Raw genomic sequence first — 18,287 nt, 5'->3', positions numbered from 1 at the left:
GCAAGAACAAATCTGAGCTTCCAATTACTCATCACTTTAATTCACCATCCCACTTCTACTCAGACCTCTCTGGATTTTGCCTCCTATGTTGTTCCAATGAGGCCCAATGTAAGATCAAGGAACAGCACCTCATCTTTTCTCTAGACACATCTCAGCCTCTGGGACTTCATACTACTTTCAACAACCTCAGATACCCAACCTTTCCTGGTACAGCTTTTAACATTAACCCAAGTTGTCCTCCTATTTCAGATTTCCAGCAACTGTTGTGTTCTGTGTCTCACAGTTCCACTATGTTTATTCTCGCTCTAAAGCCCTCATTCATCTCACTCTATTAACCCTCTTCCAGACAGATCAGCTCTCATTAATTTGCATTCATTTTCCTCTTTTAGATGTCCCCAAAACCAGTTTTGTTACCTGGACAACCTTGGTCTCCACAAAATCACCAGACTATCCTCTCTCCAATCCTACCCCACTTTGCAACTTAAAACACATTTGTTTTATCACTTTTCTAGTTCTACTAAAGAGTCACTGACCTGAAATAGAGTCATATAGTACGACAGCACAGAAACAGGCCCTTCGGCCCATCTAGTCCATGCTGACCTGTCCCATTTACCTGCAGCCGGACCATATTCATCCAAACCCCTCCCTCCGTGTACCTATCCAAACATCCCTTAATTGTTACAATTGAACCCACATCTACCACTTCCGCTGCCAGCTCGTTCCACCCTCTGAATGAAGAAGTTTCCCCTCAGATTCCCCTTAAATATTTCACCTTTCACCCTAAACTTATGACCTCTAGTTCTAGTCTCACCCAACCTGAGGGGAAAAAGCTTATATGCATTTACCTTATTTATACCCCTCATAATTTTGTATACCTCTATAAGATCTCCCCTCATTCTCCTGCGCTCCAGGGCGTAAAGTCCTAACTTATTCAACCTTTCCCCATAACTCAGGTCCTCAATTCCCAGCAACATCCTTGTAAATTTTCTCTGCACTCTTTCAAGCTTATTAATATCTTTCCTGTAGGTTAGTGACTCTGTTTCTCTCTCCACAGATGCTGCATGACCTGCTGAGTATCCCCAGCTCTTTCTGTTTTTTTAATGAATTACCAGTAAGGTTTATTGTTCTTCTCCTTTTAAAAATCAATTTTCAAATTATAAACAAATATGACTCTCATAACGCAAATTCATCCATACAAATCCCATCAATACTGCTAAGCAAGTTCAATAGTATATCCTGTTAGTCTTAGATTGTCAATACTGTGGAATTATATTTTGAATATAAACAAGTTTAGTTTTCTAATAACTAATATTTTGAAAGATAAAGTGATTTGCTCCTTTTAATGTATGCTTCCAACAAGATACCAAGAAATAGATTGTGTCACATTGAAGATATTAAATATAATAAGTTGCTCACTTTATGCTTATCTATGGTATTCTAGTGGAAGTATATATTTTGTTTTAGACTTTGGAATTGATCACTCACCCAGTTCTAAGTTTTCTCGAGGAAATTCCCATTTTACATCATACGGAATTTGGCTAAAGTCAACATAATTATATTCATTCTCAGAAGATCCAATGAGCTGTATCATCTGAAGTTGTCGTTCATAACCAGGTTGCTTAAATGAAGACCAGAATAATCATTATTTCAATTACAAATTTCTGTTGGATCATCAGTTATTACTAAGAGCAGTTATACTGAAGAAGAAAAGGATTGATTATGGAAGTAAAGAAATTTAAACACTGTTGGGGCACTAGATTGGAACTTTCGGTTCTAATTTCATTTCCTATTTAGAAAGAGCATACACTGAAAAGAATATTAATCTGTTTTAGTTAGAATAGGATTGCTCTTTATTTTCTTCTTTTGTTATTTTGGCTCTTGCTTCTCTAGAGTTCACTTGTTCCATGTGATGTATTTATGCCTGAAGATACAGAGACAATGACTGTCCTGCTGATTTTGCCTTTTCCAATATAAGGCAGTGTGCGGTCTGCACTCAACACTCCCCTCCAGTGACACACATAGGAATTTAATCATTTGGAAAGTACATTCTTGATTTTTCAGACAAGCGCCAGACAGATTTATACAGATGCAGATCCTATTATGCCATAAGTCATATTCTTAACCAGGAGGTCAATATATAATTCAGGGTGGCCTCTCTTGCACCAAAAATAGCTTCCCAGGTAAGTTTAAAACCTTTTCATGGGATCAGAGGAATGGTTCAAATGAACAAGTGACCCACCAACCCTAGAATTACCACCAGGCTCACTTCTTCATGAAATGTTGGCTAGCTCTGAACATTCAAGCCTGGCTTTCCCTCAAGTCTATGGATGGTTTCTGAGACATGTGACTTTTCCTCTTGTGCTGGGTGCAATGTTAGTTGGGATATGCTACTTCCAGATAGGCTGGCTTCTTACTAAGCTGCTTTCTTGCCCTTGGAGTTAAAATCACTCTGCAAGAGTGTTTGGAATCTGAGTATTTGTAAAGATAATTACTTAAAAAGAAAACAAAAACATAAAAGGACAAAGAAAGAGGGCAGAAAAATAGGATCCCTCTTGGAAGAAATCAGAAAAATTACTCTCTAAGTTTGTCTAAATCCATTGCAGGCAAACAAAGTCAGACGGTCTCACCTATGCTAAAATGCATGTTTCTAACATGCCTATTAAAAAAATTATCAAATAAAAAATACTTCAGAGATTCTCATCATATATAAATATTCTTACTGAATTATTATATATTATATACAATAAAAATACATGAAATTATTTTCTTTTGCATGTCTGTGAATCTATTAAGCTTGTGTGTCATAAAGAGCTCCTGTAGTTTTCTATTGATATTAATTCTTTTTCCTTTGGGCTTTTTTCGATAGTTCTTGTCATTTAAAAATCCAGATTGATAAAAATCATTTCAATAAGCCAGTTAGTGGCATTTATTGTGTTTAAAGCTGTAATTCAGCTTCCGTTTAATTATTAACATTTGGTTTAATATTAAGCATACTCGAGGATGAAAAACATGATGATGCTGGAGGAACTCAGCAGGCCAGGCAGCATCCGTGGAGAAAAGCAGGCGGTCAATGTTTGGGTCAGGACCCTTCTTCAGGACTGAAGATAGGAAAAGGGGAAGCCCAATATATAGGAGGGAAAAGCAGAGCAGTGATAGGTGGACAAAAGAGGGAAGGTGGGGTGGGCACTGGGTGGTGGTCAGTAGATGCAGGTAAGAGATAGTGACAGGCAGGTGTGGGGGAGGAGGGGAGAGCAGATCCACCGGGGGATGGGTAAATGGTAAAAAGAGAGAGTGAAAAAAATAGGGACGCTAGGAAAGGGAAGAAAAGAAGCATGGTGGGGGGAAGGGGGGGGCTGTTGTGGGGATTACTTAACGTGGGAGGATTCAATATTCATGCCATTAGGCTGCAAGGTTCCAAGACGGAAAATGAGGTGCTGTTCCTCCAGTTTTAATATCGGGGGCAGGCGTGACCTGGCAAAGGATTGAAATGTGGCAAACCAGATCCGTCATCAAGTCCCAGATATTCAGGCTTCATAGCACATCCATGGTAGTCCAGGATTTACTACAGTTTCAATGTTTAAAAGCTGTCAGTTCCAATTGGTGCTTCTAGCAAATGTCAACATGGTCTGGCCCACATTTTTTTAACTCCCTTGAAGCCCCATTTTGAAAATAATATGTAATTTTCACTTTTGCCATTTTATGAACCAGCAAATGGAAACCACTTGACATACATTTTGAGACAGATCTCTTAAAACCCCCAGATCAGCCTGTCAAGTTGATTTAAACTGTCTGTGATATGAACAGCCTTTTCAGAATGCATGTGAAACAACAATATCTTGCTCAGTGAGCACAATTTTTGGCTTGATCATATTATATGCATAAAATATTTAATACATATTGATTATTAATAATATGCTGATTATTTACCTTCTTATATCTGTAGAATATGAAAGCAATTAACAGAACTGTAGCTGGAATAAAGATTCCAGATGTGATGTAGAAATGAGACTGCAAGAATTTCACATCTGGAAGAAAAAGAAGAGGTATTTATTTGTATTTGGGTATTAAATTAATATCAACTCAATGGGCTGAATGACCTACTTCTGAGCCATACAATTCCAATAATCCCATGATGAAAGCAATATAGTGCAGTACCAATATTATCATTCTTTATACATTCTACAATACTTTTGCATCATAATCCCTTCAAAATGTTACTACTAACCTCACTTAAAGAATGATAAAACCTCAACATTACCTTGCTTTGGGAGAAAGATTTCCTTGCAGATTGAACCTATGGTATTTTCTGCACAGCACTTCATTGAAAACCCACCCACCATGTTGCTTGTGTCCAGTACACTTGTTGTAGTATTGGAGCCAAATTCTTTTCCTTCTGACAGCTCAATCTGAATACCTTCAGTGACAGGCTCTCCTTCGGTACAACTTAAACACAACAAATAAATGCCAGGTTAGAAACCTGCATTACTGAATCATATACACACTTAATAGCTTTAGTTATACTGATTTATCAGCTTCACACATCATCGGAGTGCCTTGGACAGAAGGCATTCGATCACATGATTACTCCTTAAAGCATTTTTATTTAGTTTGTTTCAGTATTGTGTTACGAGTCATAAGAATTTAAAATAAATTTGCCAAAAATAGAAGAAACATGCTACATGGGTAATCTTAAGATTTAATTGCAGTATTTGATTTCTTCATTGACTAACATTAAAACAATATTCAGAAAAATTACATCAACTTTTTCCAGTGGCTTGTTCGTAATGCATAAGAGTATCAGTACATTTGGTTAGAGGATGTTCCTCTCCAACTCAAATGTACAAAGATAAGTGAGAGCACCTGATAAAATGGAACCCAAATGATTTAACTGGTAGGATAAATAACCCGACAAAAGAATATTTCCCAGCGGTACAGCAACAGAACATCAGAGAATAAGATAGAATTAAGAATAAGTAAAGTAATTATTAGAAATACTCAGTGATTCTCGATGATAGGAATAAGGCTGACATTTTTAAAAAATATGTCAGGAGGTAAAAGTCAACTTGTCAAGGCACAAGATGCTAGCAAAGGACATGAAAGGAAAAAAGTGGTGATATGAGAAAACAGGTAGTTGCTCAGTTATAATCCTTTTTCACACTCCTACAGATGCTGAATTTTATCTTATCAGTAAGAAATTTTGGCTTCTGGTTGCCCACTGAATATGTTTGACAAGCATTGAAACTTTTTTGGTCATGTGTCCAATAATATATATATTAACAGAAAAGCTGATAGGTTTGTTATATACTCTGTTCCATCTGATCATAGAAATGTTGTTTTGGTGGCTAATATTAGAGGGAAGCTGATTCTTAATTAATCTGGTGAACATTTGTTAAACTCCCTCTTTGGCAAGTACATCCTTCATTAGATAAGGATTCCAGGCCCTTACATAATATTTACTTGGGCCCTACATAATATCAGTAGCATGTCTCCTACACTAAAATCACCTTGCAATAAATCCAAAATATTCTTTGCCTTCTAATTGCTTGCTGAAACTGCACATCAACTTAGTGATGTGCAAACAAGGACACCCAGATCCCTTTGAACACAAACACTGTTCCAACTTTTACGATTTAAAAATACTCTACTTTTCTATTTTTTTCCAACAAAGTGGGTGACCTCACATTTTTCCACAATGTATTCCATCTGCCATGTCCCCACTCAATCACTTAGACTATGTATATCTGCCCAAAGTCCCTTTGTAGCCTCCTCACAACCCACACTGCTACCCTACCTTGTAACATCAGCAAACGTGCATATATTACATTTTATAAGATTTCTTTATTAGTCACATGTACGTCGAAACACACAGTGAAATGCATCTTTGCATAGAATGTTCTGGGGGCAGCCCACAAGTGTCGCCACGCATCCAGCGCCAACATAGAATGCCCACAACTTCCTAACCCGTATGTCTTTGAAATGTGGGAGGAAACTGGAACAACCAGAGGAAACCCATGCAGTCATGGGGAGAACATACAAACTCCTTACAGACAGCGGCGGGAATTGAACCTGGGTCGCTGGCGCTGTAATAGCGTTATGCTAACTGTTACACTACTGTCCCCGCCCTGCATTTGGTCCCCTCATCCAAATCATTGATACAGATTGTAATGATCTAGAGCATCAACAATGATCACTGCAACAGCCTCTCAACCTATTAACCAATCTTCAATTCATGCAAGTACATTACCCCCAATCTCTTGTACGCTAATGTTGTTTAATATCCTCATATAGCACCTCATCAAAGGCCTTCTGCAAATCCAGACATACTGTACCCCCAGTTTCTTTTATCTTTTCTGCTAGTTACAACCTCAAAAAAATCTAACAGATGTGTCAAACATAATTATCTCTTCATAAATCTATGTTGACACAACTAAGTGAGCAGTCACCACTTCCTAAATAGACTCTAGCTACTGATTTCAGACTATATAGTCTGTAGTTCCCTATCTGTAAGGATTTAAGATTCTAGTTTTAGATTGAACAAAATCTCTTTCAATATTTATATAAATGTTATCATTTTATGAATATACTTCTCTAAAAGCCTCTTATTTACAAAATTATAGATTACCCCTTCCTCACTACAGAATCTAAAATAACTGTTCCCTTGTTGGTTCCTGAACATAAAGATCAAGAAAACCATCTGATATAAACCATATGATTTCCTCCTCCACGCAATTTTCCAAGCTAAGATTACTTCTCTCAACTGCCCCTATCACAACCTTTATTATCAGGGTTTCCCCTCCTTCTCTTCTATTTTGCATATCTCTTCTAAAATATGAATACCCTGAAATATTTAATTCCAAATCTTGGTTGTTCTGCAAATATTCTGTAACGGCTTTATTTCTATTTGTTCCATTAATTCACTTACTTTGCTCAGAATACTGCGTTCATTCAGAAAAAGCAGCTTCAATTTTGTCTTTGTATCATTTTCTCTTCTCAGACTATTTATAAATGCATTGTTATAGAACATAGAACAGTACAGCACAATACAGGCCCTTCGGCCCACCATGTTGTGCCGACCTTTAAACCTCGCCTAAGACTATCTAACCCCTTCCTCCGACATATCCCTCTATTTTAAATTCCTCCATATGCTTATCTAGTAACCTCTTGAATTTGACCAATGTACCTGCCTCCACCACCGCCCCAGGCAGCGCATTCCATGCCCCAACCACTCTCTGGGTAAAAAACCTTCCTCTGATATCTCCCTTGAACTTCCCACCCATTACTTTAAAGCCATGCCTTCTTATATTGAGCATTGGTGCCCTGGGAAAGAGGCGCTGGCTTTATCTATTCCTCTTAATATTTTGTACACCTCTATCATATCTCCTCTCATCCTCCTCCTCTCCAAAGAGTAAAGCCCTAGCTCCCTTAGTCCCTCCTCATAATGCATACTCTCTAAACCAGGCAGCATCCTGGTAAATCTCCTCTGCACCCTTTCCAATGCTTCCACATCCTTCCTATAATGAGGCAACCAGAACTGGACACAGGATTCTAAGTGTGGTCTAACCAGAATTTTATAGAGCTGCATCATTACCTCTGTTAGAATGCTTTGTCCCTTCTAAACACACTCTGGCTATCATTACTCATTTTGATGCTTTGCACCTTCACATTGTCCTTTCTTTTCAATTTGCTAAATTTTCCCTCACTGAGGCTACAACCATCTCCCCTTATCCCATCCCACTGCCCTCTTCCTCTCCCACCCTCCACTGCTCCCAGCTTGAAGCCCGTCCCATAGAATATCTCTTTCTTTCCCCACTGTTGATCCCTGTGACCCTTGAACTGAAACCCACTGTTCCCACACCAAATAAGGAACCACACATTCAACTCTCTGATCTTATTGACCCAATACCAATTTTCCTGCTGCTCTGGTGATAGGCCAGATATTACTACCTTTGTGGAACTGGTTTTCAGTTTGTGTTCATATCCCTCAGCAGGCCCTCCTTCTTAGTCCTATCAACGTCATTAGTTCCCATGTGGCCCATGACAACTGGATCTTTCCCTTCCCACTGCAAGTTCTTCTCTGGCCCCAAGGAAGTGCCATTAATCTTGGTATAAAGCAAGCAACACATCTTTGGAACAAATGCTGAGAAAATTATCTATCTTCCTTTCACTGCTACATTTCCTTTTCACTCCCTCAGCATAAATAATCCCTTGTCCTACAATCTGGTCAGTTTCCTCATTTTACCTGCAGTTTCTGTTCTCATCCATTTGGGTTGCAAGGACTTCATACCTGCTTGAAATCTGAAATGGTTGAGGCTTCTCTGATGCGACAGACTTTTATATCTGCCCTGCTCCTGGATCTCTTGTTTGATTAATTTTGTGGTACATAATCTAAAAGGCCTGACTACTTCCTAGATCAAGTAACTCTCCCTCCCTGATTCAATGCACATCTTGGACTCCAGCACATCAACTTGGAGCTGAAGTCTCTCAAGCTAGAGACACTGCTGTAGATGTGGTCACCCACCATAAATCTCCATCAGCATCCACATGCTGGAGCTGCAACATGTCATCTGTCCTGCATTGCCTATCCTCATTTAATTAAGTCATTTAATTCCATGTGTGTGTATATGTGTGTGTGTATAGATACACAGTATATATATACTTTGGGAAGTTAATAGAAATTATCAGGTTTGAAATGACTTCAGTCAATGGAATAATTTCCATTTTGTTATTTTAATAGTAGCATCGGGTGGTTATTATTTTTTTTTACTTACAGCTCTCCATTGCATTTTATCCAATTTAATCTGGCTGAAGGATAACTTGTAGACATGCATGAAATATGGCTTTTGGCCATTGAAAGCTCCAGAGATGGCCTTGCTGTGAAAAGTTTATAAATTTAGTCATATTTATGAACATATTAAGTTATCAGATTCATTTGAACTACCCATATTAATAATAACCTATCTTACAGATATAATTGCTGTTCTACATATTTCTATTAGTTGAATACAGATATCATAGTGTAACGCACAAACAAATTGTATAGATTTGAATAACAGTAAAAGTGACCTTTTGAATTGAGATAAAGCTCAATTGGGCCTTAAAACAGGCATAGTCTGGCTCACATGGTCACAAGAATTAAGTCAGCTTGTTGCCACTAGCTCATTATAGTGATTCAGGTGTGCAGAATTTATTACATAATGATTAGGGCACTGAGCAAATTAATTTTACTAAAGGGTTCAATGTTCGTTGTAACTCTTTTGCTGACTCTGGTGCTCACTCTGGCCACCTGTACAGTAGACCCCTAACAAATATGGAGACACTTCCACAGCAGGTATTATAACACATGCAATTAAATATAACATTCCAAAAGTAAGTGAATATTGTCATTAATTTATTTTTCCACAATAAAGTGTTTTGATAATTAAAAATAATTATTTCCTTTATAACACCGAATATCATACAATTTTTAATTGGAAAATAGAAATGCTAAAAGTCTAGTTAACTCCATTAGCTGCTTCAGTAATTCAAAAAGATCATAGCTGATCCTTTCTTTCCATATTGCTTAATACAATTGTTTAACAAAAACCTATCAATCCCAGACACAAAATTTACAAATGACCAACATTAATCACCAGTTGTGGAAGATGGTTTCAATTTTACCACTGTCAATGTATTAAAATGTTTCCTAGATTCACTTCTGAAAATCTAGCAATAACTTTAGATGATGCCAGCCTAGCATTTGACTCCCAATCAGCAGAAATCTTCTTATCAGGTCCCTCTCAAAATCTTGAAATCAAAATTTCAATCAAAATATAGAATCACAGAAATGTTATGACACAGAGGAGCCTTTCAATCCACAGGGTCCACAAAATCTTAACTTCTTAATTTTCTGAATTATGGAGGATACATACATAAGAACACAAGAGCACAAGAGAGTAGGAGCAAGAGTAGCCTACCCCACCATGCAATATGATCACAGCTTATTTATGCCGGCCTCTCCTCCTCTTCTGTGCTAGTTCCCCACATCCCTCAATTCCCTAATCTTTCAAATATTTATCTAAATCCACCTGAACACCACCTGCAGTGACAGAAAATTCCAGAGGTTCAGAGAGAATAAATTTCTATGCACCTCAGTTTTAAGTGACCAACCCCTTATTTTGTAGATATGTCCCCTTGTTTCTGATTCTCCCAATAGTGAAAACATTTCAACATTTACCCTGTCAAACTCCTTTAAGATCTTATATGTTTGAATAAGATCACCCCTCATCATTCTAAACTCCAAGGAATACAAACCCAAACTGTCCAGCGTCTCTTGATAGGACAACTGTCTCATCCCAGAAATTAGCCTGGTGAATTTCCTTTGGACTAATTCCAACATTACTATATCCATTTTTAGATAAGGGGGTCAAAACTGTGTACAGTATTCCAGGTACAACACCCCTGTACAGCTGTAACAAATCTTCCCCATTCTTAAACTCCAACCCCTTCACAATAAAGAAGAGCATGCTGTTTGACTTCTTAACTACTTGTTGAACTTGTTAACTTTTATTTATTTGTTAACTTCTTATGATACATCCATTAGAACACTGAGATCCCTCTGAACTTTACACATTTGCAGTTTCTCTCCATTTAGGTAATAATCTACCTTTTGATTCCTTTTACCAAAGTTAATGACATCCAACTTCACCACATTAAACTCCATTTGACGGTTTTGGCCAATTACTCAATCTATCTATATTGTGCTGCAGAATCACAATGTCCTCATCACAATATGCCCCTCCACTTAATTTTTGCATTATCAGAGAACTTGCAAACCTTATATTTCATTCTGTTTTCCAGATCTTTAATATAAATAATAAACAATTGTGGGCCAAGAACCAACCCATGAGGTACTCCACCAGTCACATCCCTCCAGCCTGAAAATGACCCATTTATTCCAGATCTTTGTTTTCTATGTTATAGCCAGCTTTCAGTTCATGCTAACACACTTCTCCCAATACCTTGGCTCTTAATTTATGTAGCAGGCTCTAAAATGGCACCTTATCAAATGCCTTTTGGAAATCTAAATACACTACATCTACAAGTTTCCATTTATCAATTTCCCCTGTCACATTCTCAAAGAATTTCAGCAAATTTGTCTGACATGATTTACTTTTCATAAAGCCGTTTTGACCAGATTTGATTATATTCATTTTTCCTAATTGATTAGTTATTTCCTCTTTGATTAGTGACTCCATAGATGTGATATTGCCAACAACAGATGTTAAACTAACTGGCCTATAGTTCCCTGTCTTCTGTCTTCCTCCCTTCTTGAACAAGGAGCGACATTGGATATTTTCCATTTTCTGGTACCCTCCTGGAATTTAGCAAGTTTTGGAAAATTTTGACTAATGGGCCCACTATCTCTGCAGCCATTTTATTAAAATCCTTGCGTGTAGGCCATCAGGTCCCAGCGATCTGTCCACCTTAAGCCCTGTAAGTTCCTCTAATACTTTATCGTTTGTGATTGGGACTTTTACAAATTCCTCCCTGTTATTTGAAATTAGCCCAGCTGTTATTTTAGGGATAATTGCAGTGTCGTCCATTTGAAGACTGATGCAAACAATTGATTTAACATATCTGCCATTTCTTTGTGTCCTGTGATTAATTCACCAGCCTTGTTCCCTGGAGGTCCCACATCTGCCTCTGTCACTTTCTTCCCATTTATATATCCATAGAAATTCTTACTGTTTGTTTTGGTTATTCCATATAAGTTTTCTCTCAAAATCAATTTTCTCCATTCTTATTAGCTTTCTGGTCTTTCGCTGCTGAATCCTAAAAGCTTCCCAGTCCTCTGATCAACCACTAGCCCTTGCCACTTTGAATGCCCTACTTTTCCATTTAACATTATCCTTGACCTCCTTTGTTAACCACAGATTATGTCTCTTTCTTATTGAATCCCTCTTTCTAATTGGGATAAATACCTGCTGAGAGCTATGGACCAGCTGTTTGAATGGACCAGCTATGGACCAGCTGTCTGACACTGTTCATCTACTGACCTGTCTCTTAGTTTATTTTCCTGGTCCACCTGAGACAACTCCACCTTCATACCATTATAATTGCCAAATCTTAGGTTAAAACCACAGAGTCATGGAGAGTCACAACATAAAACCAGGCCTTTTGGCCCATCAAGTATCCACCAACCACCAATGGCCCATTTTATACTAGTCTATTCTCCACACATTCTCTTCACTCCCCCCAATATTCTACCACTCACCTATAAACTAAGGGCAATTTACAGTGGCAAATTAACCTACCAACCCACGTCTTTTGTGGTGTGGGAGGAAACCAGAACACCCAGACGAAACCCACGTAGTCGCAGGGAGAACATGCAAACCACACAGTGACAGCACCCAGTGTCAGGGTTGAGCTCATGTCTCTGGTGCTGTCAGGCAGTGGCTCTACTAGCTGTGCCACTGTGGTGTAGCCTAGCTTATCTAACCTCTCCTCATAAGACAACCTACTGAAATAAGATCGATACTGTACACAGTATTCCAAATGTGGCCTCACCAACAACCTATATAACTAAAACATAACATTCCTACTTGTGCATTCAATTTCCCTAGCAATAAACAATAACAATCTCTTAACAAAAATCTGCATATTATGACACATTTCATCCAGTGCTTTTGGTGATCACAAAGGTTGTCCGAAATATCAGATTATTCTTTCATCTTGTCATCTCATGAATAAAATTTATGCATTTGGCTCTGTAGTTTTAACTTACTCTTCACATATAAAGTAAAAGACGTCTGAAATTCTGCTTCCTCATTTTCTGCAAATAATTCGTAGATTCCAGGTTTATGTCCATGATCACAAAATGATGCAGAAAAGCTAGGAAACAGTGAAAAGAAAGAGAATGAGAAGATTGCAATGTACAAGCAGCAGATTCTAAGCAGGAAAAAAAAAACCAAAAATTAAAAAGTTTAAAACAAGTTAGAAATTTAGAGCTGTACAAATTCAACTCATATATCAAAATTAGTATGACACCATTTTAGATTTTCAGTTGTCCTTATACTCTTTAACCTGTGAAAACAATGAATCTGCGGCCACATCGCTATCAATGCTATTATATAAATAGGTGCTTAATGACAAAGGCCTGGTGTAATTCACTCCCAAAATTCAATATAAACTCTTTCTTCCCTAATGGTGCAATAGAGTGTTCTGGCCTATTAACAGACATCTGTATTCTATGACACATTTCATGCAATGCATCTAGTGCTCTCTGTCTGAAAGGTTGCTTATATACCAGGTTTTAAAATTTCATCTTTATTGTACTAATGATGTGGATTCCTGTTTATGCTAATAATAACATGCTAATAATAACATTACAATTATCAAAAGTTAACTTTGGACACTTTGGGGAATGTTAATAAGCAGAAACCAGCTGTTTTCAGATAGTTTTCCAGCTGATTCCACACAGTAGCACTGACCCATTGTGAGGAACATTCAGGGGATGTATACTGAAATGTATGGCACACATTTTCTGACCTGTCAGACAAAATGCACAAAGAGGAGTTTATCTTAACACATCTTGCAGGAGGTCATGCAGAGTGAAGGCACCATTACTTTTCCCTGGAGGTGTTATGCAATTCTACTCAGGCCACAGTTGGCAACACTGGAGGTGATGGATCCATGGAGGCACAAACCAAGGCCATACAAAGTCTTAGTGCCACTCCAGTCCATCACAGAATCCCAAAGATTACAGCACAAAGGGAAGCCATTTGTCTCATTAAGTCAGTGTTAGCTCTATGCAAGAGTAATCAAAAAGAAACTCACACCCCTGTCCCCTCTCCATAGCCCTTCAATTTCTTTTCATGTCAGAGCTCTCTTAACTGGGAGCCAGTAGCAGGTCAAACTGCAGTGTGAACAGATTGCTGCAGTGTTGTACAGTGTTCCTCACTATACAACACTGCAGGCTGCCACTGGGGAGCAGACAGGTGCTTTGTGAGAGATGTCATTGGGACTGGAAGATGTTTGGAAGTGATTGCAACAATAGTGCAACCTATGTCAAAACAGATGCACACACTGTTGTCTGCCTGGGGTCTTGAAACCCTCATGACATTGTAGTGCTTGGAAATTCTGTCCTTCCTGACAGAATTTCTCCTCCCACATAGGCTCCCAGTAATGCCCTCACCTAGAATGAAGCCTATCTTGTTGAAACACAACAGTCACAAACAACCCTTCATGGACATCCAGCATTCACATCTGCGTCCTCATGATGGAGTGGGGGCAGCCTTCCAGCAGTCTGGTGGCAGCCACATGGAGAACTTTACAATCAGACTGTTAATTATATAGCAAGTTTAATTAATTGATTATCATTTTGTTAAACTTATCCAGAAGTAAATGGCTTTATGTTGACATCTTTAAAAGATTAATATTATTTTTAGTGCTCAATAAAGCATTTTCATTTAAGCTCTAAATTCCACATGAAATTGTGCATAACAGTGAGTGGCCATGGTCAAATCTTCAATGTAAGTAGGAAGACCAACAATGTAATCTAAAGTTAAGGACGGACTGTGTGTGGGACTTGTTGCAGCTGCATTTTATCGGTAAGGCATTTCCTTCAGGGAAGGAAATCTGCCATCCTTATCGTGGCCTGGCAGAAAATTTGACTCTGACCCACCTAGAAATGGCCCAGCAAGGCATTCAGTTGTACCATTACCAATATGTTCAAACAGTGAATGAATAAAACCAGGTGAATGACCTGGCATTCTCCATATTTGACATTGTCCTCACTAATTTATTTGAGGCAGATGCCTCTGTCCATGACATGTAAATTTTATATTTAATATCTGTCCACCCACACTACAAGTCTACTAAATGCGATAATCTCATAACAGTTCTGGGAGATCAAAACTAGGCATGGGGTGTTGTAGACCATCAAAAGTAGCAGAAGCATACACCACAATCTGCCATCATGTGGATCAGCACATCTCTCACTCTACTATTACTATCAAACCAGGTGATTAACCATGGTTCAATGAGAAATGAAGATGGAAGCATACCATGCATACCTAGCAACACCAAATTATATGTGCGCAAAACAAAAACGTTTGAGTTTCACCAGGACCTTCCGCTTGACATCTCATCACAGCAATGGTCCAGACATTGACTAATGAACCGAATTCTCAAGATAAAGTGAGAGTGGCTGTCTTTGACATGAAGGCAGCATTTGACTACATGGTATCAAGGAGCCCTGGTAAGACAGGCTTCAAAGGGAAAACACTTCAGTGGCTGGAGTAATACATTACTCAAAGGAAGATGGTTGTTGTTGTTGGAGGTGATTCATACCAGACCCAGGACATCACTGCAGGAGATCCTCAGTATCCCATGCATAACCATCCACAGCTGCTTCATCAATGACCTTCCTTTCATCATAAGGTCAGAAGTGGGATGTTTGCTGATGACTGTACAATGTTCAATTCTATTTGCAGCTCTTCAGCAAATGAAGCAGTTCAGGCTTGCATGCAGCAAGACTTTGTCAACATTCAGGCACAAACTGTTAAGTGGCAGGTAACAATCACGCCACAAAAGTGCCAGGCAATAACCATTAACAACAAGAGGGAATCTAACACCTATCCTTGATATTCAATGGTATTACTGTCACCAAGACCCCCATGATCAATATTTCAGAGGTGAGGTGAAAGCAGCTGACCAGAAACTCATCTGCACCAGCCACATAAGTACTGTGGCTAATGGGTAGTTCTGAGGTTAGTTGTTCAGTAGTGAGTGACTCACCTCCTGACACTGCAAAGCCTTTTCACCATCCACAAGGCATAAGTCAGGAGCATGATGAAATATTTTCTACCTGCCTAGATGAGTACAGTTCCAACGGCATTCTTGAAATGATCCAAGATCACAGTCCGCTTGTCTGGCATCTCATTCACCATCCTAAGCTTTCATTCCTTCCACTACAAACACAGAGTCGCTGCAGAGTGCACCATCTACAAGATTCACTGCAGTTACTCACACAGACTATTCCAATAGCACCCCAAATCTGTGACTTCTACCACAAAGAAGGATGAGGACGGCAGATGCATGGTTACACCATCACCTGTAGGCTTCCCTCTAAATTGCAAACTATCCTTAAAATTATATTGTTCTTCCTTCATCATCAGTGGTTTTAAAACCTAAGACCCCCTACCCAACAGCATTGTTAGGGTAAGACTGCAGCAGTGCAAGAAGGTGGCTCACCTATGTCATTCTGAGGGCTTCAGGAGTAGGCAGTAAATGCTAGCCCTGCCATTGACACCTAGATCTCAAAACAAAAATAATGCTGTGGGTAGGGCCACAATTCCCAGTGACACCTAGATCTCAAAACAAAAATAATGTTGTGGGTAGAGCCACAATGAACCCCAATATATACGAGAAGGTACTGGGAGCAGCACAGACTTGTTTACTTATTATGACACAAAAGAGGCCATTCAGCCCTTTGGCTCCCAGCAGAACTGCATCGGTCTCATTCTCCCTTTTCTTATTTCCCTGTAGTCCTGCAACCTTTTACCTCCCATATGCCCATCATTTCCTCTTTGATTCATTTGCCATTTACCTACACTGAGGGTTAATTTGCAGTCACTGATGTCTTTGGGATATAGAGGCAAGTGGAGCACTTGAGGGAAATCCATGCAGTCACAGGGAGAAAGTCAAACTTCATACAGAGCAGGATTGAACCCAGGAGCTACTAGGCAGCAGTATAACTACTGCACCACCATGCCACCCACTCAATAGGCACGGCAATGGATGTTGTATCAAAGTACTTTTAAACCTTGACCTGTGCTAAGGTTGCTCTTTGGAGAGGTTGAGATAGGAATATATTCTGGAGATAAGGACATTGGTAGACTTTTTATGTCTCCTCACTTGGGGTCCTGTCTATGCCTGTTAGATGTGCACAGAATGTGTCAATCTTTATTTAAGGCTGTTTTAATGTTGCTGCCTGATATTCAGTGATGTTTTTCTGAACCTCATCATTCACAAATCATCCAGGCTGTTGCTCAACAGTTGTGCAATTTAAAAGGCCACTGCCTCACTCACTTGCAGCTTCTGCACTCAGACACTGGTGGCCCAATTCCTAGTCTTCTTGCAAAAGTAGCAGGAGCACAATGCATGCCCCATTGTAGGTAGTTTCCAAGAGCTTAAATGGCAGTGCTGATTAGCAGTAGTTCTAGCATGAACAAGCGTCACCTAGACTGTTCTGAAGCAGAGTGTAGAAGCTGCAGAGAGAGAGGGAGTGGCCTTTTAAATGTCATTTGCAAGACTTGAATTAGGACCTGTTTTAACACAGAATACTATTAAAGACCATATATATGGTAATACACTGTTTTTGAAAACATTAACTTCCTGTAAATCTGTAATTCAAAAAACTGTACCTGTTTCCAGATAAATTTGTGAGTTCACACGGGAAGATTGTTTTGGAAAAATACCACTGGCATCTTATAAGTGGATGTGCATTAAGTTTGGCTTCAAAGCAGAAGTATTCATTTTCACTGACACTATACACTTCATTTAGAGTTGATGAATTTATAAATCCTTTCTCTGCAAAAAGAAAAGAACCAGAGGACAAATTTATTGCTTTATCACAGCTTATTTTATGAAGCCTCTACATATATTAACCTATAAAAATGGAAATAAAATGTATTCACTCACTGTTAACATCAGTAGCATATATTAAATAATTAAACTACAAATATTTACAGTACAATTTAGGGGAAAATATGCATCCTCTGACTAGAGTACTGAATTTCCATTTCTGATGAAACCACTCCTGTGCTTCAGTTGAGCATGTCCTCTAATTTGACCGGACCACACATAAACACAAAACAAGGAAAGTTACTTGGCATTGTCCTTCCTCAGAATACTTATTTTAGTTTGGCTCATTAATAGTATTCGCACCTCTGCCAGAGATTAATCTTAACTCCTGTAACTGATGTATATGGTTTAGCTTAAACATTGTAGTATTGTTGCCATACAGAAGTGTTAAAATGAAGCATATTTGCCTGTCAAATGGATGGAAGTGATCTCGTGATACTATTTAAAGAAAAGGTTGACAGTTTGAGTTGTCCTACCAAATATTTATACTATAGCCAACACCTAAATGTCATTTATCAAGTTTTTTTACATAGCTCTTCCACATTTTAATATCACTAAAATATAGAAGAGGCACTATCTGGCAAACATGCAGGCAAATTGTTTTATTAGAATCCTAAAATTACACAAGGGAAGTTCATTCACTCTTCTGATTCTGGGGGTAA

The 18,287-nt window shown here is 38.6% G+C and overlaps 1 protein-coding gene across 1 annotated transcript in view; it reads right to left on the bottom strand.

The window, feature by feature from the left end:
* flt3 (fms related receptor tyrosine kinase 3) overlaps window positions 1–18,287 on the bottom strand; it is a 74,035-nt gene that overhangs the window by 14,805 nt on the left and 40,943 nt on the right. The window contains exons 10-15 of the mRNA XM_052026213.1: window positions 17,406–17,571; window positions 12,764–12,870; window positions 8,769–8,871; window positions 4,259–4,443; window positions 3,928–4,025; window positions 1,486–1,618 (exon numbers count right to left, since the gene is read on the bottom strand). Coding sequence (XP_051882173.1) covers window positions 1,486–1,618; window positions 3,928–4,025; window positions 4,259–4,443; window positions 8,769–8,871; window positions 12,764–12,870; window positions 17,406–17,571 — 792 coding nt within the window. The remainder of the gene's footprint in view (window positions 1–1,485; window positions 1,619–3,927; window positions 4,026–4,258; window positions 4,444–8,768; window positions 8,872–12,763; window positions 12,871–17,405; window positions 17,572–18,287) is intronic.

Source organism: Pristis pectinata, chromosome 11 (genome assembly GCF_009764475.1).
Source record: "Pristis pectinata isolate sPriPec2 chromosome 11, sPriPec2.1.pri, whole genome shotgun sequence".
Classification (NCBI taxonomy): domain Eukaryota; kingdom Metazoa; phylum Chordata; class Chondrichthyes; order Rhinopristiformes; family Pristidae; genus Pristis; species Pristis pectinata.
This window is presented reverse-complemented; position numbering and strand designations above follow the sequence as displayed.